This window comes from Cetorhinus maximus, chromosome 20 (genome assembly GCF_964194155.1).
Source record: "Cetorhinus maximus chromosome 20, sCetMax3.hap1.1, whole genome shotgun sequence".
Classification (NCBI taxonomy): domain Eukaryota; kingdom Metazoa; phylum Chordata; class Chondrichthyes; order Lamniformes; family Cetorhinidae; genus Cetorhinus; species Cetorhinus maximus.
In genome coordinates, this window is record NC_135898.1 from 70,486,510 (window position 1) to 70,508,435 (window position 21,926).

Consider the following 21,926-nt stretch of genomic DNA (forward strand, 5'->3'; position numbering starts at 1 on the left):
CATCAGCTATATTAGCAAACAAATGAACATTTTCTTTACCATGTTCCTGATTTCTACACAATCCTACATTTTATGTTTCAAGAAAATGAAATCAGGGCAGAATTTGTTTGTACTTTCATTGTTTTATACAACAGTAGAATGTTAGAATTCTCCATCATTTTGTGAAAAATTTGATGCTAGTCAATAATAAATTTAACAAAATGAAAAATATCACAAATTAATAAAGACAATTTGACACCAAGTAGGCCCAGCGATGTGCAGGGAGCTTCTTGATGACCTGAACTAGCCTGCTAATGAGTTAATTTGTACTGTTATGTGCAATGCTTCTCATCATAAGTATCATAATGTGCCCTCTGACCAAAACTGCATTTTAATTGTGCAGAACATTTGTTGAATTAGATTCCTGCAGAGTGCAGGAGGCATTTATGTCTTCTATGTAATAAGTTACAGCAGATGAATGGATTAGTTGAATAACATGCTTGGATATTTGCCCAATTTAAGGTTTGATGGGGTCAGTTTTAAGACTGTCATAGAATTGCCGATATAGTATAGTAAATATTAACAACAATGAACTTTTACAGTGATTCATATAAATGTAGCTCAGTGTTAGTCATACAGGTAGCTGCAGATTCCATATGCTTTTCACACAGTCAGATTGGCCCCTCATGGCCACATCCTTCAGGAATGTCCACAGATTAACCACAGGCAGAATTTTGTGCCCTTCCCCGTCATGAGTTTGGTAGCAGGAGGCATTTAATCAGGCAGGAGGGGACAGGTGGGGACCTTCCCACCTCCCTGCCTCCACCCCAATTAAGTCTGGGGTGGGAAGGCCCATGGACAGCCTTCCACCCCGCCACCATTTGAGACTTTTAAGTGGAATCCAGTCTCCTTTTTTTTCATTCGTTCATGGGATGTGGCATCACTGACTAGGCCAGCATTTAATGCCCATACTCAATTGCCCTTGTTCAGAGGGCACTTAAAAGTCAACCACGTTGCTGTGGGTCTGGAGTAACATATAGGTCATACCAGCAGACTTCCTTCCCTAAAGGGCATCAGAACCCAAAGGGAACCAGGCGGGTTTTTATGACAATTGGCAATGGTTTCATGGTGATCACCAGACTTTTGATTCCAGATTTTTTATTGAATTCAAATTTCACCATCTGCTGCAGTGAGATCTGAACCCGTGTCCCCAGAGCATTACCCTGGATCTCTGGAATACTAGCCCAGTGATGATAGTCCTGTGACGTATACTGTGGTATCTTTTGGACCTGAAACTTAAAATCAAGCTCAGTGTTTGGAACTTTCATACATTATCATGGTTAGGCTTTCTGAAATGAATTATAATAATCGACAGCTATTATAAATATAAGACTAGTTTCCCATTCAGTTTGCAGCAGTTTAATGAACTTCCATTATGTTGAATTAAAATAGTGCTAAGATACAAAATGCATGAAGATGCTGTTGATTTTAAAAAGCTCAGTAGGCACAATCCCTATTCTGTAATTTTGCTAATGCATCATATATAAGTTATTAAAGACACCATACCACAGCATGATACCACTGTGGTTTCTGCTGGCCTGCTTCTGGTAATTCACATTTAATCCAGAATTAGTTAACTAATTTCCTGTAAATTTATTTAATCCTATAATCTAATGGCTATATTTTCTAACAAATTTTAAAAAGTGCTTCACCCATGGAGAAAATAGCAGGCTAAAGTACCAGGAAAGCAAGTAACAGGCACCAATTGCAGTATACTTCATTATGACCTCTATTCCACATTTCCTCTCCATTTATAAAAGTGTGTGCTAACAATGACAGTCTTTTTTTAACAGTTAGGGCCTTGTTTTATGGAAAGAGATTTTTCAGATGGCAGCTGAGGGAGATGAAAACAACAGGGAGTTTTGTCTCTCTTGCAAAAGCTGGAGAATGTTTCATTGACTGATCACGCCAATTAGAAAAAGAATAGACTGTTCATTACCTGATTGACTAACAGTCAAGAATAATCCAAGCAACCCTTTTTCCCATGTCAGATATCTTATAACTAATAAATGCAAGCATTCAAAGAGGATTTTAAAAGAACCACAATTTTTTTAATGCTCAATTTTTTTCCTCACCTGGGTTGCATGAAGTCGTGTCTATGAAATTAGTCTTTCATTTCTGGATATTCCAGGGCAGTCCTGGAGGGTTGGAAACCCTAGCACATTAACACAGTGCTACAAGAAACTGGAGAAATCTGCATTTTTAATTGTTCTGCACAAGTAAGAGCAGTTTTACCTCTTGAGTAATATGTTTTTACTAATTCCAGAGGCATTGCTCTTAGTGAAAGGGGTTTAAGCCTAGATGTAGAAGTAGATGATGCTAGAGCGAAGCAGGCTCATAATACTATAATGTCACTGGCTGAACATGGTGTGCTTGAGGTTGTGACATTTTTTAATGGCTACCCCAGGTCTGATGACAAGTGATCCCTTAGCATGAAATGAACAAGCTATAATTGGCAAGGATTCTGATACTGACGAAAGTGAAATACTGTTGTACAAATGCATCCAGTGGAAAATTGAAATTGGCAACATTTCAATTTGTTACTATTTCTAAAAGCAGAAAAAATAACTATCGCCTTTTACCATTAATTCTGATCAATATTATGAAAATCATTTTTTTTTAAAGAACTGAACAGCCAGAGCTCGCTAATTCAGCAAAAGAAGAAATGCAGGGAAAAAGTTTGGAAAATACCCCACACAGAACCGTTGTCCCATTAGAAGAACGTATAAATCATTTCCGGGATATGCTTCTGGAGAGAGGGGTAAGAAGAGCACAGAAATTTATTCTGCAATAGTTTATTTTACTTATTTGTTCACTTGATAATAACTGTTTATGTTTCAGCATGTTGCATGATGATTCAAATCGAAAGACAACTTTTGTCCAACTGGAATGCTGTAGCTTATGTAGATGATGCTATTCCCTTGGAGTTGAGAAGAACATTTAACAGGAGATGCATCATGTTTAAACCTGCTCCAGATATAATGTCGTCAAAATTCTAATGGTTATGATGCCCTCAGGGAGTGACCATGCTGGGGATCTGGGGTCAGCAGCAGGACATCTCACCTGCATGGGTCAGCTATGCAGCAGCATCATTTTGGGTGTATCTACACAGTCCATGAATTAGAATCTCCAGTGTCTGGTTATTCATGCTGAGGGAGGAGGATTAAAGGGATGGTTGCGGAGTCACTACTGCCATCAGAGACTGCTTGGTAAACTTGTTGCTATAGATGAGACTTCTCTCCTGGATTACCATACTTCCCAGGCTGTCCTTGGTCTGGCAAACTTCCTGCATAGAGTTGCAGATGTAGGTAATGAATTTCTCCAGCCAATTAATAATCATGAACATTGTATCACATGTGTGGAAACTGCCTTCACTGGTTGGACATGAGACTAATGCTTCCTGATTGTTTGATGCTTGAAATCTGGATACTGTGATTCAGGTCACTATCCTCCTTAACCCAGGGTGATTCATTCTCCTCCTTCTGATAAGACACAATGGCTCTTCTTTCCCTCTTAGCTAGGAACTTCTGCTCACTTATCTTCTGTACATCTTCTTTCTTGCTATTTATATTTTTTCAAGTGGATGCATCTATGATGGTGCCCGAATAAGCCTTGTAAATGTAAGAGAGGCGCAGTCAGAAGCGGGTCCTCTAGGGTCAGCAATTTCATTAAGACATGTCAGCTGAGTCTTTGAGGGCTCAAGCAGAATTAGTGAGGCTGCATCAACAGCTGAAACTTCATAGCCTCCGGGTCGTTCTTCAGACTGATAATCTTCAATCAGACTATCACCTAATAGGGTAAACTCTCATATCTGGCCATGTAATGACATAAGGCTTTATAATTATGTTGAATATCCGAAGACAATAAAAACTCACGTACTATACTATAGAAAATTCACATCATCATCAACCTGCCTTGGTATCTCTCCTTCAGGTTTGCTCATGTGTCTTCCAAGAAGTTAAGAGGTTTGTTTTCTTGAGTGCTTAAAGACCAGTTGTTGTCATTCCTCTCCACAATCCCACCCTACCCCCCATGATATTTCTGTGCTACTAGTTGTACAATCTTTATCTTTGCAACAAGAAAGAAAAGGAAATCCCTGAAATTATACAGATACTGATATACAGAAAGTTGCTTATGATTAAGTTTAGATTGAATCCTATTATTAAGAAATGCCTGGACCTCATCCGGAATGTTCCCTGATCTTCCCATCATTAACTGGAGATGCCATTAGGTTGCAACCCCTAAGAAAATACTCACCCCTTGAACTGACTTTGGAAACACTTCCTTGAACCATCTTCGACTTAACAAATCTTTAAAATATCACAGTAATGTCACCGAGCTGTTGGACTACTTTCTTGTTACCATAAGCAACAGATTACACATACACATATACAGCTGTAGCAATGCAGATCAGGCTTTTATCGATGCATCTTATTCATGATTCCTAGATGAGTGTTGCTATACACTGATTAGCTAACACTTATATACCATTTTTACCTTTAATCTCTATATGCCATGCAAACCGTCAATAGCAAAACAAAGATCCATATAAGTAACAACAGAATAACAACATAGACTAACAAAAATGCATTTAACCCGCTGATCTCTTCCAATCATTTTATTACCTCAGTTATATTCCCCTTGTATATTGTTTCAATTATTTCAATAACATAAACACATTCCAAACGGTCACAGACATGACTGATTAACTCCCATACGTTCCATTACACTTCCTACCTGTGGAAATATCCTTGCTTAGGGCGCCTTACACAATGTATCCCATGATCAGGAAAAAGCTGCTTTAACTCACTGTGTGCTGGTCCCACAGGCTACCAGGACATCAAGATAGTCAGGTAGTGGGGGCTTTCATTTCCATCCTCTCTATGTATCTTACACTCTGAGAGAAATCCAGCTCTTGATTTTTAACTTGACATGACGAAAAACAGAAGTTTTGTTTTACAATCCATCAAAAAGAGGCAAAAGAAATTACAGATATCAAAAACGACAACAAAGCCTAATCACCCAACATTTGGTTAATTTGATTCAAATCCAGATGGTTTATATATTTGTTCATTTATTAATTCAAAAACCAATTTCTATAACTAATATACTGCAAACAAGATGAGTTTACATTTGTCAGTAATACACAATTCTGTAATATAGATGTATGTATTGCCTTGCCTCACGTTGAGGCACCAGTAACAATTTGTGTTTATATAGCGCTTTTAACATAGTGGAACATTCCAAGGCACTTCACAGGAGCATCATCAGAAACTGATTTACCTTGCACCACATAAGGAGATATTAAGACAGGTGACTAAAAGTCATACAGCTAGGTTTTAAGGAGTGTCTTAAAGAAGAAGAGAGATATAGCGAGTTGGAAAGGTTTACAGTTGGAATTCAGAGCTTAGGACCCAGACAGCTAATGCACAGCCACCAGTGGAGGGATGAAGGAAATTGGGCATGCTCAAAAGACAAAAGGCGAAATAAACCTGAGCACGGCAGCCATGGCTTCCGTTGCAATCATTCCAGTGTTTGGGCTAAGGTACAGATTTCTACGAGAAAGATAAAATTGAAAGCTTCTTAAGAAATGAAATGTGATGGGTCTGAGAATCTGCCACAAAAGTCTCTCCACTGTGCATTAGCTGCTGTACTCATTCACTATTACAATTCATATTTTTGAATGGACGTGTTAACCCACTCAAGAGTTTAGATTGGAAACAAGTTATTTTTGTAATATTGCATCTGACTGTCCGGGCTGAATTTTGAGCTTGGTGGGTGGGCGCGGTTGGCGGGCCCGGGATTGGCAGGGAAACGGGCCACCGCCCGTGATCGGCCCTCGACTGTGATTTCATGCTGGCGGGCTAATTAAGGCCCGCCCACCGTGAAATGCGGCTCCCCACTGGCCAGGAGGGGCCGAGTGGGGGTGAGGGCCTGTTGGCCGCTGGGTCCAATGGCGACCCAACAGCTGGTTTAAAAATGACCCAGGCAGCCCTTTGAAGGCTGCCATGGAAGAACGTCTCCTCTGCGTTATCAAAATTCAAGTTATGGAGTCGAATGTGGCTGGACACAGCAAGTGTGAGGGCAGGTCGGGTCGGCATTCGCCGCACCCCCCCCACCCCAACCCCCGGCTTTTCAGATGAGTGCCTCACGGTCCTCCTGGAGGAGGTGGCTGCCAAGAGGGACACCCTCGTCCCAGAGATGGGAGGAGGAGGCCACTGCACCTCACAAAGAAGGCATGGGAGGAGGTTGCAGCGCTGTTTAGCAGCATGACGTGTTGTGGCACTCCTGGATGCAGTGCCATAAGAGGTTCAATGACCTGCTGCGCTCAGGAAGGTTGAGTACCGTGTGCCTCAGTGTTCATGTGTGGTCGTCCCCCCCTGGACCTCAGGGGTGCTAGAGTCTGAGTGACAACTGTCAGTGACACCGGAACTGGCCAACGGGGTGAGCACTGGCTGCTTTGACTGAGTGCATTATGGCTTGATGGCCACAACTTGGATGTGCCCTGCAAGGTGTTCCTTAGCTGTGGTTGACCAGGCTGCAATGGCGCTGCAGGTAGAGAATGGACTAATCAATGCTCCTCTGTCCTTTCAGGAGAAGATGAGCCATAACCAATCAGAAAGGTCATGTACAGGTGGAGGTCCATCCAACTTGCTGCTGCTCACCAAGTTCGAGCAGGACACCCTTGAGCTGGAGAGCTGGCATGCTCCATGAACAACCGGGCGTGGAGAGGTGGGGGTGCCAGAAGAAGGTAAGAGCACCGTGCACAAAGGTGAGAGTTTCAGATTGTGCAACCATTCTAGTGTAGCCTCTTCATTGATGGGAGCCTCAAATCTGGAGTCTCCGTTGATCATTGAAAGACAATGGCACCATGATGCAGATCTCCATTGTCTCATCAGGGTGCCTGGCATGCACAGTGACAGTGTGATGACTTTAACTAATGACATGTCCTTCTTCTCCCTTAGATTCGCCAGCACACACTCACTTTCTGGACCCTGAAGACCCTCCCCTAACGCCGGAGGACCACCGGGCTTCATTTGCACCTGCATCACACCCGCTCTCTGAAGCAGGCACCAGCGCAGAAACCAGCACCTCGGTGGACATTAGATCAGTGGCTAGAATGTCGGTGCACATTGGTGATGGAACTTCATACTCGCTTGAGGTGAAAACAGAAGCAGTAAGTACCCAGGGCGCCGGCAGTCGGAGGACTACTGGGGACCAGGGTGATGCTGAGTTGAAGGCTGATGATGAGTCTCTGGAGTCGTCCATTAGGTGGCAAATGTTGGACGTCCAGCGGAATGTGTGGGAGGATCTGGCAAAGATCCATGGGGGTCTGTGTGCCATGATCTCCGTTGTGGAGGAGCTCATGCAGAGCATGAGCACTGTGTTGACCTTCATGGCTGAACACACTGCCTCCTCCATTTAGACAGTGGCAACTCTCATGGAGAGGCAGCTCCAGGGACAGAATGAGTAGTTCCTGGGGTCAAGCTTGGACCTGCAAACCCTCACACAGGCAATGACCTCAGGTGGTCAGTGCCAGTGTGGGAGATTGATAAGGCACTCAGTATCCCAGCTAGGCGCCCGTCTATCAATGGTGAGCAGGGAGGCCCAGAGCGACATCACGTTGGCGCACAAGCTGTTTGTTGTCTCTGCGGGCTCCTCTCAGGGCACTCTGGATGACGGCAGCAGTTCCTCCACCCCTCCGCCAATGATCATCAAATCTGATGAGGCTGCAGCGATTGGGGAAATGCCAGCCATGGCACTGGGCACTCCCTCCTAGGCAGGGCGAGCACAGGCTCCACTGGCCAGAGGACGACCACCAAGATCATCAAGGCCAAAAAGACAGCAGAGTCAGCAGGCTGTCTCCAATTCTGGTGCCAGCGATGTGGGTGCACCAAGACATAACACTCGGAAACGTAAGTTAAAGGCACCATGACCACAAGAAGGACAGTTCACAGGTGATTTTCTGTCCATTTATATTTGGTTTATATATCTGCTAGCATGGACATCAACACAAGTAATGGTTATGACATTATGCATTCATTATGACAATAACATAAAATTTGCTTTGATTCTGATGGCCTGAGTATGCTTCATCTTTTTTTTTTCCTGGTGCAGTGTTATGGCACAGCCTATGGTAAATGCTGAGTTGTTCAAGTCCCAGAGGGTAACTTGAGACAACTGCCACAATTATTTTTGCAATTTGTATGTTTCAAGACGCGGGCTTTGAATTCAATAGTAATAAGACCACTGAGCCTTATAGGTTTTTACAAAACTAGATTAAACATTTTTTACTAAGAGAATTGATTTTAAGCACATACATATGTGTACAAATTACTACGATAATAACTTCTAAACCCCCTAATTAATCTGACTCCCAGTTACACCTCTGTTAAGGCAACAGTAAGACACGTAGATTTTAAAAGACCCAGGCAAAGAAACATGATACCTTGAACAATCTAATTCAAAGTGAGTTTTCTTAACTTCAGTTTGTTGTAGTCAGCAGCTTGAGGCGTAGATGCTGAAGGCTTTTCACACTTGTTAGATCTTAAAATTCCTGCCTTTACACACAAGGGGCAGAATTTTTCCATTGGCGAGCTGGGGGCGGGGCCCACTCACCGACGCAGGATGACATCGGGGGGGAATCCCCAACATCATCCCGCCTCATTTAAATATTCAGGAAGGTGGGGGGACAGCAAAATCAGCTGTCTGCCCGCCGACCTGTCAATGGCCAATTGAGGCCATTGACAGGGTAGTTAAACCAATTAAAGGCCCTGCCCGTCCAACCTTAATGTTAGTGGGCAGGCCAGGAGCCCCAGCGGGCTTCTGAAAAAACATGAAACCTCATCCACCGGCGGGATGAGGTTTCACGTCTGTTTTCAAAAAGTTTAATAAAGTTTGTGTTTTTTATTAACATGTCCCATCTCGTGTGACCTTGTCACATGAGGGGGACATGTTAATTTTTTAATTTTTCTATTTTTGAAGTTTACAAACCTCTCACCGATCTCCCTGAGACAGCACTTAGTCTCAGGGAGATATGCGCTGTTTCGCGCACATGCGTGAAAGAGCGCACTTTGACAGTTGGGGAATCCCTCTCCCCCCCCTCCCCCCGCACAGGAAGCGCATAATTGGCCCGCCCACTTAAAATGGCAGCAGGGCCTGTTTTGGCGGCACTGATCGGCAGCCCGCCCGCCCGCTGCCATGCCGGTGGGGCCCGCCCGCCCATCAAGGGCAAAATTCTGCCCAAGATTCACTCCTTTATATATACTTCCCTCTTTGAATGCAAATTCCCATTGTTTCACGATGTGTTTGGACTTTATCTCCCTGATCATAAAAATTTATCATAGTACCAATTTTACCAGTAATCTTTGGGAAAAATAAACACACTGTTTCTGAACTTCACCTAGCTAGGTGACACATTTAACCCCTCCTTTGAAAACCATTTAGTCTGGTTTATTTAAAAATGCAAATGTTCTTTTACAAATTACATTCTAAACTTTCCCCATGTTTACCTACTTAACATTTCAAACCTAGCTTTCTTTCTAATACATCAAAGCCTTCAGACCAGCTGCCTTTAATCCGATTAAGTCTCACACACACACACACACACACACACACACACCCCGCCGCCGCGCCCCCCCCCCCCCCCCCCCCCCCCCCCTGCTATTTTACAATAAATTCCAATGACATTTTTATATCTTCCTGATATGCAGGGTACACCAATATGTAATGCTGGATGTGAGTGGCTGGATACTTTATTGCACAGGTATTGAGTGGACTTTGGGTGCAAATGAAAGGGTCATTTCAGACAAAGAAAAGTACAGCACAGGAACAGGATCTTCGGCCCTCCAAGCCTGCGCCAATCATATTGCCTGTCAAACTAAAACATTTTGTACTTCCGGGGTCCATATCCCTCTATTCCCATCCTATTCATGTATTTGTCAAGCTGCCTCTTAAACACCACTATCGTACCTGCTTCCACCACCTCCTCTGGCAGCGAATTCCAGACACTCACTACCCTCTACGTAAAAACCTTGCCCCGCACATCTCTAAAGTTTTCCCCTCTCACCTTAAATCTATGTCCCCTAGTAATTGACTCTTCCACCCTGGGAAAAAACTTCTAACTATCTACTCTGTCCATGCCAATCATAATTTTGTAAACTTCTATCAAGTCGCCCCTCAATCTCTGTCGCTCTAGTGAGAACAATCCGAGTTTCTCCAACCTCTCCTCATAGCAAATAACCTCCAGACCAGGCAGCATCCTGGTAAACCTCCTCTGCACCCTCTCCAATGCCTCCATATCCTTCTGGTAATGTGGTGACCAGAATTGCACCCAATATTCCAAGTGTGGCCTAACCAAGGTTCTATACAGCTGCAGCATGACTTCCCAGCTTTTATACTCAATACCCCTGCCGATGAAGGCAAGCATGCCATATGCCTTCCTGACTACCTTATCCACCTGCGTTGCCACTTTCAGTGTAGATAACATCCACTGCCCTTCCATCGTCGATCATCTTTGTCACTTCCTTTAAAAACTCGATCAAGTTAGTGAGACACGACCTCCCCTTCACAAAACCATGCTGCCTCTCACTAATACGCCCATTTACTTCCAAATGGTAGTAAATCCTGTCACAAAGAATCTTCTCCAATAATTTCCCTACCACTGACGTAAGGCTTACTGGCCTGTAGTTTCCTGGATTATCCCTGCTACCCTTCTTAAACAATGGAACAACATTGGCCATTCTCCAGTCCTCTGGGACCTCACCCGTAGCCAGTGAGGATACAAAGATTTCTGTCAAGGCCCCAGCAATCTCCTCCCTTGCCTCCCTCAGTACTCTGGGGTAGATCCCATCTGGCACTGGGGACTTATCCACCTTAATATTATTCAAGACGCTTAACACCTCTTTTTTGATCTCAACAGACCTCCAAGATGGAGGCGGCAACCCTGGCATGAGTTAGAAGCAGATCTTTGGTAGCCTAGTTGAAGAAGCTTTGGATCAAGGTGTCCCTGCCTCCATGGAGGTTACTAAGGTCTGCCTCACGCCCTTAGTGTTCTCCTCACCGCGCTCCTCTTCTGACTCACCACTAGATTCATGATCTGTGGCCTGTGCAGCTGCGTCAAGATCCCCTTCCTCCAGTGGGTCCCCCCTTGCCAGTGCCAGATTGTGGAACATGCAACCGCTATCAGTGACACCCGCTCTGGCAGGTATTGTAGTGCTCCCCCTGAATGGTCCAGGCATCGGAAGCGCGCCTTGAGAAGACCTATGGTCCTCTCTACCACCACCCTTGTGGAGGCATGACGCTGCTCTGCCTCTATTCTTGGGTGGCGGAGAGGCGTCATAAGCCACCCTTTCAGCGGATAGCCCTTGTCACCCAGCAACCGTCCATCCAGTCGGGTTGGAGCACTGAAGAGCCTCAGCACCTGGGAGTATCTGAGTATGTAAGCGTCGTGGGAGCTGCCAGGGTACCTGGCACAGACTTGCAGAATATGCATCCTGTGGCACACACTATCTGCATGTTCATGGAGTGGAAGCACCCGGCTGACCCGCTGGCACCTTGATGGCCATATGTCTGCAGTCAATTGCACCCTGGATGCAGGGGAACCCAGTAATTGCTGCAAAGCCCCTGGCTTGCTCAGCCTAGCTGGCCTCATCCGTATGGTAAGGAATAAAGGTCGGTACCTGCCTGAACAGAACTTCTGTCACCAGCTTCACGCAACTGTGGACAGCTGATTGGGAGACTCCACACTGATCTCCCACTGACCCCTGGAAAGAGCTGGAGGCATAGAAGTTGAAGGCCACTGTAACCTTCAGAGCCACTGGCATGGGGTGTCCACCCACACAGTCGGTGCTGATCTCAGGGCCGATCATCTGACAAATGGAGGTCACTGTCTCCCTTGAGATGCGGAGCCTCCTTCAGGATTCAGGAACAGACATGTTGAGGTAGCTGCATTGCACTTGTAAACCCTGGCAGCAGGATAGTGACATCTTCTGTAGCCCCTTATGCCTTGTATTACCTGCTGGCCTTGTACCCCTTGTGCCTGCACCTCTCCTCCCACAGAAAGGTCCCTCCCATGGAAGCTGCATTGGTACACCTGGCCTGCTCTCCCTTCTGTCCCTCTCTTCCTCCTCAGAGGAGGTGCCACCAGCAGAGACCACAACCCTTATTACCAGGGTTACGGAAGGTTATCTGATACCACACGGGACCATACGGTCTGACTCCTCCGGGGGCCTTGGAGACACCAATGAGAGCTGAAATAAAGCCTGGAAATGATAACAATGAAGCCCCGAACAGAGATGGAGCTGCCAAGTACCAATAAGTAACCAGCAGCAAACTATCTCCAAAATTCCTCACTACTCACACTGGCAATGCTTTTTAAAAATTTGTTTATGGGATGTGGGCGTCGCTGGCTAAGTCAGCATTTATTGCGCATCCCTAATTGCCCCTGTTCAGAGGGCATTTAAGAATCAACTACATTGCTGTGGGTCTGGAGTCATGTAGTTATGTATACCAGACCAGGTAAGGACAGCAGATTTCCTTCCCTAAAGGACATTAGTGAACCAGATGGGTTTTTTATAACAATCAGCAATGTTTTCATGGTTGCATTCAGACTTTTAATTCCAGATTTTTATTAAATTCAAAATTTCTCCATCTGCCATGTTAGTATTCGAACCCAGGCCCCCAGGGTATTTACCTGGGTGTCTGGAATACTAGTCAGTGACGACACCACTATGCCACCACCTCTGCTATGTTGCAGATCCTTTTTATCCCTTGGATGAGGCTTACCAAATTGTCAGCCGCCCGCCTGCCCGTTTTGCCCATGCGACAAGTACAAAATCACTCAGGTAACATAAAATCCAACTTAATTGCCTTTTTAATGGCCTTAACTGGCAATGTAATTGATGGCGGGTGCGGCTCCAACTTCCGGTTACGGCCACCAACCAAAATAAAGCGCGAATGCGCGATGATGTCGGGGCGCTCACCCGACGTCATGACGCATTATTTTACACTCGAGCTGGTTGGGCGTGCGCCTGCCCCCCTCATCAAAAAATGCTGCCCTATGTATTTCACGTGCAATGTTGCAACCACACATTCCAATTCTCTTCATGGGAAATAGTAGGGACCAATTCTGTGGGTTCGCCGTGCACTGTTTTTATGATTCAGCAGCAAAAAATAGGTTTCATCCAATATTCCAGACAGCAGCTGACTTCGCAAGTCTAGGAGAATTTGCTATTAATTTGCTACTAACTTTTCTATAGGTAACGTGTGATATTTTAAAACCTGTCGCTTCTAGGTGAGACATTGATAAAGTAGGCGGCATAGCTTGTAAGTAACTTTTCTGGGACATTGTAAATCAGACTAATCAATTTTCAAGGATACTTAGCAAGCTATTATCATATATAAGTCAGAGGCATCAGTAAACTTAACAAAGCAGCTAGGTTGTTGGTGTGCTCTGCACAACCTTCGTCACATTTCCTTACAGAATGATATTTGTAAGGTGTGGGCAGACAAATGAGTCCTTTAAAAAAGCTAATGAGGCATATTCCACTCCTGAGCAAGCTTTACATCAAGGAATAAATGAAAAAAAGGATCAAAGCTGCTGTGTTTCAGCTCCATTAGCTGTATGATGCATTGAACACCCGAGCTTGGATCAGCAGTGCTGTGATGAACCTTCATAATCACGAATGTCTATCCAGGACATTGCAAAGTATCAAAGTAAAGCTCCTGTGCCTGCCTGTTGATGAGCCTTATTGATTGGTGCATTTTAATGTTTTTTTTCTTCACATGTTTTACATTTTTAGACGGTATGGTACAAATTCTATTTTTAACGTGTGCCTATTCAGCGGGCAGAGGGGAAAAATGAAGAGAGAGAGAGAGAGAGCAAAAATAGCTCAAAGACTGCTTTGAATAATTTGTTTGGTTTTACTTTCTAAATTAGCCAGTCAGCCAGAAAAACTAGCGTTGGCCTGGGAAAAATAAATGTCTGTCAACCAATCACAGCACACAAATTTGGTAATGGGAAAATGCATTTAGTCCTGTGCTGTAGCTTCACCAGGGCAGCACTTTATTTTTAAGTGCGCCTAGTGCTGTTCAGGGCATGCTCTTCCACACACCTCATTGAGCCAGGGTTGGTCGTCTGGCCTGATGGGAATGGTAGAATGAAGGATAAACCGGAACATGCAGTTACACATTATGCTGTCTTCAGTGGGAGAGATGGGACTTCATCTCAACAAGAACTGCGCAGTAGTCACTGCTATCAGTAACATCATTAGATGCATCAATGATGTACATAAATTGGTTACAGTGAGGTCAAGTAGGTGTTTCCCTCTGTTACCACATTCCAAAGGTTCAGCCTGGCAGCTAAGTCCAGATGCAACCAGGTCAATCAATAGTGGTGCTACCAAGCCACTTTTGATGGTGGACGATGAACTCCCCTACCCAGTGTACAATCTGTACCTTTATGAATGCTCCTTCCAAATGATGTTCAACATGGGAGTGTAGTGATTTATCAGCTGTGGGAGAGCAGCAAGTGGCTATCGGCAGGAGGTTTCCTTGTCCGTGTTGGGACAGGCCAAAACCAGGGCTAAATGCTGGAAATGTACAGCAGGTCCTGCAGCATCTGTGGAGGGAGGAAAAAAGAATTAACATTTCAGGTGACCTTTCAGCAGTTTCACAACCTGAAATGTTAACACTGTTTCTCTCTTTACTGATGCTGCAGGAACTGCTTTCTGTGTTTATTTCAGATTCCCAGCATTAGCAATGTTTTGCTTTTTTAGCCATAAGTAGATATGTTGATGGAGGAGTCTGCAACAAAATTTTAAGGGTATGATTATATGAGTATGGCCGTGCTGGACTGATACATAACTAGTGGGCTTTTACTGCCTGGACCAGGAGCCCGGTGGCCAGGGTTCAGTCGCCTTTTTGACAGCATTAGTTTGCAGGTTTTCAGCTTGAAAAACTTACCCTAACACGAGGACCAGGTCGAAGGTTGCTGTCTCCCTTCCTCCCAGCATATGCTGACAATTTAGCCCTGGCTTTCCACACTAAAGAGCTTCAGGACCTTGAGAAAATGCTCACTGAAGAGCAATGATTTCTGGAAGCCTATCTCAGAAAATGGAGACTTCAACTAAACACTGCCAAGACTGTTGTTTCAGCCTTTCAGCTGAACCAGCTCAAAGGCCGGGGAAGAACTTCATGTTCAGTTCTGTGGCCAACCACTCACCCGCAACCCAATGACAAAAATACCTTGGCGTCACTCTTTACCAAACACTGACCTATCGGTAATGTCTCCAGACCATCAGAGCCAAGATCAAGATGGGACTGAATCTCTTAGGGAAACTGGCAGGTACCACCTGGGGCAGCAGAGCCAACACACTATGCACTGCTTTACTTGCTCTGGTCTACCCAAAAGCAGAGTACTGCTGCTCAATCTGGCTCAAGAGCCACCACGCAAACAGGATAGATATCCACCTCTGGGAAGTGGTGAGGATTATTCCTGGGACGTTGAGACCAACACAGCTCGAGTGACTTCCTGCGCTAGTACATATTTAACCTCCTGATGTCCACAAGGAAAACATCTTCTTCAAAGAACACCACCGGCTGACTGCACAAGAAGCACTCCCATTGACAGGATCTCAAAAAAGCCCCACGCACTCCTCTGAAATCCTACAGTCCCGACTGGAACACACACCACACCCTGTAAACTGACAACAGCCCCACTTCTTGATTGCAACCTTCCTGTTTGACTGCAAATATCACCAACCAGGTCCCAGATTTCAACCTTCAGCCACTTGTAGACAGGCCAGGGAAGATGTGGTCACTTAGTGGAACATGAAGAACAACTCAAATTGTGACTGTGGCTATCCAAGTCAGACCACTGCCCATATACTGAATTTCTGCCCTGAGAGATTCATTCCTGGTAGCATCACAACCATTCACACTGGGTCAGCTGAAGCCATTGAATGGATTGTTAACCTCGACATCAAATTGTAACTGTTTCCCCAGCCATATAGATAAAAAAAATATAACTAATCTGAGGAACTGCTCTCCCAATTTTGTCACAAGTCCCCAAATGTTTGTGAGGAGGACTGTGCAGGATTAACTGGGCTGGGTATAGCTGTCAAGTCCCATGCTTAGGCCTTTGGCTATAGTCTATTTGATTTTATTCTTATAGCTTTTCATAGTGGTTTGTTACAACTTAGTAGTTTGCTGGCCAATGTGAGAGGGCAGTTAAGAGCAATGTTACCACTGTTTTGTTTTGAGTGCACAAGCAAGCTATTTAGGTATTTTTTTTTGCGTGCCTCCATACAGGTGATAACTTAAGAGGCCGACTTGTACATGGCCTGTGGAGGGACTTGTAGGTTGCTGCACCATTGTGCAACTTACAGAAAACATTGGTTAAGAGTCAACTACGTTGCCATCAGTCGAGTCACGTATAGGCCAGGCCAGATAAGGAGGTTTCCTGAAAGACATTAGTGAACCAGATGGGTTTTGACAACAATCTAGTAGTTCAATAGCCATCATTACTGATGCTAGCTTTTTATTTCCATGTTTACTTAATTGAATTTAAGTTCCTCAATTTCCATGGTGAAATTTGAACTCGTATGTCTCCAGATCATTAACCTGAGCTTCTGATTGATCCAGTAACATAAGCACTATCTCACTGTATGCCACCCCCACCCCACCCCATTTTGATTCTGAGCAACATCTCAATTCCTGTCAAACTATTTAGAAAAAAAATGAGTGATGACGAGACTGTACGCACCCAGTTATGGTGCTGAATAATAAAGAGAAAATTTAATTCCCAAAGTAATGCCAAATAAATGAGAAAGCTGCCAAAATCTGACAGGTGTATACCTAGATGTAGCTGAAGTCACACAATATGAGTCACTGGTGTCACTGGTTTCCGTGGTCATTAGCGAGTTATGCTTGCTGAATGTCGTATTGAAGGATGCATAGATCTCCTGAAATGTGTATGAGGCCATAAGGAGAATATACCATCTGTTGAAAAGGTAAATATTAATATATAATACATGACAACACTTTACAGATTAAACAAAACTTGATAAGTTATGGGTCACAAGTATGTCTTATTGCTGTCTTACTCGAGGTGTATTTATATTATTGCATTTTAATATCCCTTGGTAATTCACCTTTTGTTGCATTACTGAAGTGTTGACTAGATGTTTTCATCTGTGCTTATTACCTATTTCTCACATCCCTTTAGCTGGGCAAAAAGTATCTCATGAATATAAGCTCATCAGCAACTTTCTTCTCCTTATCATCGGCGTCTGCTTTCTTAGGTCTACCGTCATTTTTCCATGAAGGCAAAATACTGCGGATGCTGTAAATCTGAAATAACACAAAAAATGCCAGAGAAACTCAGCAGGTCTGTGGAGAGAGAAACAGAGTTAAAGTTTCGAGTCCGTATGACTCTTCTTCAGCTCTGAAGCACTTTTTTGTTGCCATTTTTCCATATTCCTCTTCCTTCTACAGACATAGGAAGAGATTATCGAGTCTCCAAAAATGGACATAGTGTCGGCAGGGCACCTATGGCTACAGGCAACAAGCTCAAACCATTTTCAGGTTTAGACCTTATTTAAATGCTACCATTGAGCTAGAAACTTGCTGCTTCAGCTCACTGGCTTGATACAGCAGAAAACCACCCAGCTTCTGCACAGAGCTGACTGGCATGCATGGCTTGTTAAAGGCTATGGAGCTGGGATTGGATCTCAGTGGGAACAGCAGGCTGAAAGATTTTTGTGGGGCCTGAAGGAGCATAAATGCTTCCACTTGACTTTGCAAAAACCATAAAAAGAAGCAAATACCTATCAAATCTGATTGGCCTCCAATGGTCTTTAGAAGAAGTGCAGTTTAGACCATGCAGTACATGAACAAGCTGGAACTAGCGTTCACTCACAAACTCCACCCATTCTTTCATGAAATTTGCAATCAGGTGGAAAAACCTGCCAATATTTCTGCCTATCAGCCTGAGCAATCATATTCTCTGCAGGTACAAAGTATTTCCTTGTTTCCTTTAATGTTTTTTTTTAATATTTTTCCTCCCGTTGGACATAAGTTTCCTTTGCGTAATATCATTGAAAGGAACTAAATGGTGCATGCCCTTTCATTGTAGTGGTAAATTTGAATAATTTCAATTTCCTTCTGATTTGCTAGCTTACTTTACCAGTAGCAAAAATTAATAGCCCTCAAGCTTGGCATGGGTGCAATCTTATGAGCGGTTAAATCTTTTTAAATTGCCTTAATGTTTGAAAGTAGAAAAAGAAAGCCCACCTAGAATACAAAATCCAAATAACAATATAAAGTATTATGAAATTCAGCATCCACAGGTCTGCAAAACAAGCGGTAGTGAATCAGCATCCATTATGCACTCTGCCTGATTTTCATTTGTATTGACTTCAGGCGACAGGCAGGCTGGAGCCTAATTGAAATGTTACCAGACATCCTAATGACAATCTGCTCATCCCAGGAACTAATCTAGTGAACCTTTGCTGTACTGCCTCCAAGGCAAGTAAAGCCTTCCTTAGATTTGGAGACTAAAACTGTGCAGAGTACTCCAAACGTGGGGTGGAATTTTATGGCCCCCTCCCTTCAGCAGGATTTTCCGGTCCCGCTGGAGCCAATGGATTTTTGCATTTTCCGTCCCCATCCCCGCCACAACAGGGTCGAAAAATTCCGCCCATAGTCTGACCAAAACCCTATACAATTAAAACAAGACTTCCTCATCCTTAAAGAATACAATTGTAGGCCAACGTGCCATTTTACCTTCCAGGCGCCAATGTAAGTCAGGGCACAGGGATGATAGTTGTCCCGACTTGGTGGAGGTTAAGACACTGACAGCAGGGTTTGGATAACATCAAGTTTATCGAGAGTAGAATGTGGGAGAATACCCATGAGTGCATTGGAATAGTCACATCTAGAGGTAGCAAAGGCATAAATGAGGACTTCAGCAACAGATAAGCTGTTGCCAGGGAGAGAGATAGAGTAAGTAGCTAGGAAACAGAGCTTGGAGTGGAGACCAAAAGCAATGGCCGGGATTTTCAGGCTCCACTGTGGCGGACTCACCACAGGAGATTCAGTGGGCCAGCCTAAAATCCATTGACTTTTGGCAGAACAGGATAATCCTGGTGGCAGTTGGGGTCCGCAAAATCCGCCCAATGTCTTCAGTCTTCCCAGTATTTAATTGATGGAAATTTTTTCCCATCCAGTGCTGCATGTCGGATAAGCAATCTGATAATTTAGCAACAGTGGAGGAGTCGAGAGCTGGTAGTGAGATAAAACTGTCGGTGCACATGTGAAAACTAACTCTGTGCTTTTGGACAATGTCGCCTTGGGGCAGCATGTAGCTGGGAAATAAAAGGGAGGTAAAGGATAGATCCTTGGAGGACACTGGAGGTAACAGTGTGGAAGTTTTAAGAGAAGCCATAGGAAGTGATTCTCTGGCTAAAGTTAGACAGATAGCATTAGCTCTTCAGATATTGTTAGTTAGCCTGCTCGTGGTTCAGCTCTTCCAGTGTAATCTGTATTAAGTAATCAGTGCATATATTGATGGAATTTGTAAGAACATGAATGTCAACAGGGAATTTATAAAGCATGTACTGTTCACAATGCAACATGCTCAGCCAGCAGGTAATGATGACATACCTTTAATTAAAAGAATACCAGCTAAAAGATGGTTCAGCAGTAAAAAAAAATTGCATTTATATAATGCTTTAAAGCACTCTAAAGATAGCACATCATTGCCAATAGACTATTCCAAAATCATTATTATGTAGGCAAGCATGGCAGTCAATTTCACACTAAGATCCTACATAATAGTCAAGTGATGAACAATCCATTTTTGGAGACATTGGCTGAGGAACAATGTAAGCCAGGACACCACGGTTCGACAAAGTCATTTAGGCCGGAATCTAATCCCCCCTGGGAGAAAAGACTTTTGTGGGGCCAGAAGGAGCATGAATGCTTCCAAATGACCTTGCAAAAATCATGAAAAGGAGCAAAAATATATCATATCTGATTGGCCTCCAAGGTCATGGCGCTGCTTGATCAGGCAGGAAGATGCAGGGATGAAACCCTGCCATCCTTGCCGACTTCCCCTGAGCAAGCTCTGGACGGAAAGGGTGGAGGGCAGCTTTACCTCCTGCTTCACCCAACCGCCACAGGGACTCTATCAGTGGCTGACAGGAAACTTGCCATGCGGGTTTACCTGTGGCTTGGTGGGGTTGGGGGGAGGTCCCTCACTTTCAGGCATTCTGTGCCAGCATCAGGTCCCTTGTTTTCAACCCCTGTTGCCACTGCCTAACCGCCCCCGCTATCCCCATCCAGCCCACAGTCACCTCTCTCCAGGTATCCATCGGCGATCCCTCCTGATGGCCTGAGTGCAATACCAGCAGTGGCTTCCGCTTGTAGTAGCGCTGCCAATACTGATTGGCTGGGAGCTCTAAGGGGCAGAATTTACACCCTTCTTGGGCTTAATTCGACAGGGGTGTGTGCTTGATGCTGCCCAGCTATATGCCTAGTTGCCCGGAATAATGTTGGGTCACCTGGAGAAAAGCAACATGGTGTTCCCACCAATTTCCCAGCACGATGGGCAGGACGCCCATCACCAACATTAAGTTCCGCCCTTTGTCGCTAATGATACATTTTAATAACTTTTGTTACGGTGGGCAGTTTTGAAATTACCAATTTTTAGAAAACTCTCTTAAAGGTTACAATTTTTAAACCTTAGCCTGAGCCTAAAGACTGTTTTCAAAATGCACTATGAGGGTCACCTGATTTTCTCCTTGTGGATCCAGGCTGTAACCCCTTCAGCCAGACAAAGAGGAGGCCAAAAGGAGACATCCTCAACATATGAAAAAAAAGGATATTTGAAAATTCAATGAGTGTTCCAAAAGAGTAAATAGAAAACTCATCAACTTGATGGCTTTTCCTCCAAACACAAAGACACTAACTAAAAAGCCACTGTAAGGTGTGAACAGCCTTGGCCAGAACAAAAGCTAAGAAACACCAGGTGGAAAAAAGGCTGTTTGACGTGCCAGTGCCTTATTTGGATGAATACTTAGCATTCTTGTATAGGTCACAAGATAACAGTGGCCATCTTGCTTGCCTGCCAAGAATAATATAAAAAGACAGAAAGCTGCCTAGGCACAGATCCATCTTGAAGAAACTTCAATGTAGCAGAAAATAAAACTATTTGAAACAGGGTTAGACAAAGGGGAACATGCAGAGAAACAGCTACTGGTCTATTTTAAAGCAAGTGGGCAGCTAAAAGTACCACACCTGGATACAGAAGTAAGGAACCTTCTCACCTCCCTGTAAACTGATTCCACCTACTTAGCTCACCTGTTAAAGCAACCTCCAGCAATTCAACAATGGAAGCCATCACACCTGCATAGACAACTCTACAACCTCAAGAACTTCATTTCAGACCACGCAACATCTTGATGTCAAAAATATCAGGCCTGCACTGAATATGATCCAATTTTTTAAAGTATTTTTTTTTATCTTCATTGGTAATTAATTGGTGTGTGTCTGTCTGTCTGTCTGTTTGTCTGTCTGTGTGTGCCTGTGGTATAATTTTTCCTTAAGTAACCTCCAGAGCAAGAGTTTAGAAATAAACTAAGCTTTCCTTTTTAAGTACAAAAGGCTTTGCTGCTGGGTTATTTTTAAATTGACTCGCTCACTCCGAGGGTACAAAATACACAAACCCATAAAAATACATTGATCGCAAGCGACTTTGGGGAATGCCTTTTGAAGCATTTGTGAGACTTTCCACAACCAACTTTAGAGTAATAGGTCTACAATTCTGTATTTCTTTCTCCCACTTTTCTTAAATAATGGAGTGACTTTAGCTGTTTCTAATCCAA

At 44.0% G+C, this 21,926-nt stretch overlaps 1 protein-coding gene across 1 annotated transcript in view; it reads left to right on the forward strand.

Moving 5' to 3' along the window:
* Positions 1 to 21,926, forward strand: part of tcerg1l (transcription elongation regulator 1 like) — a 345,583-nt gene that overhangs the window by 137,265 nt on the left and 186,392 nt on the right. Inside the window, exon 6 of the mRNA XM_078565305.1 lies at positions 2,665 to 2,800. Coding sequence (XP_078421431.1) covers positions 2,665 to 2,800 — 136 coding nt within the window. The remainder of the gene's footprint in view (positions 1 to 2,664; positions 2,801 to 21,926) is intronic.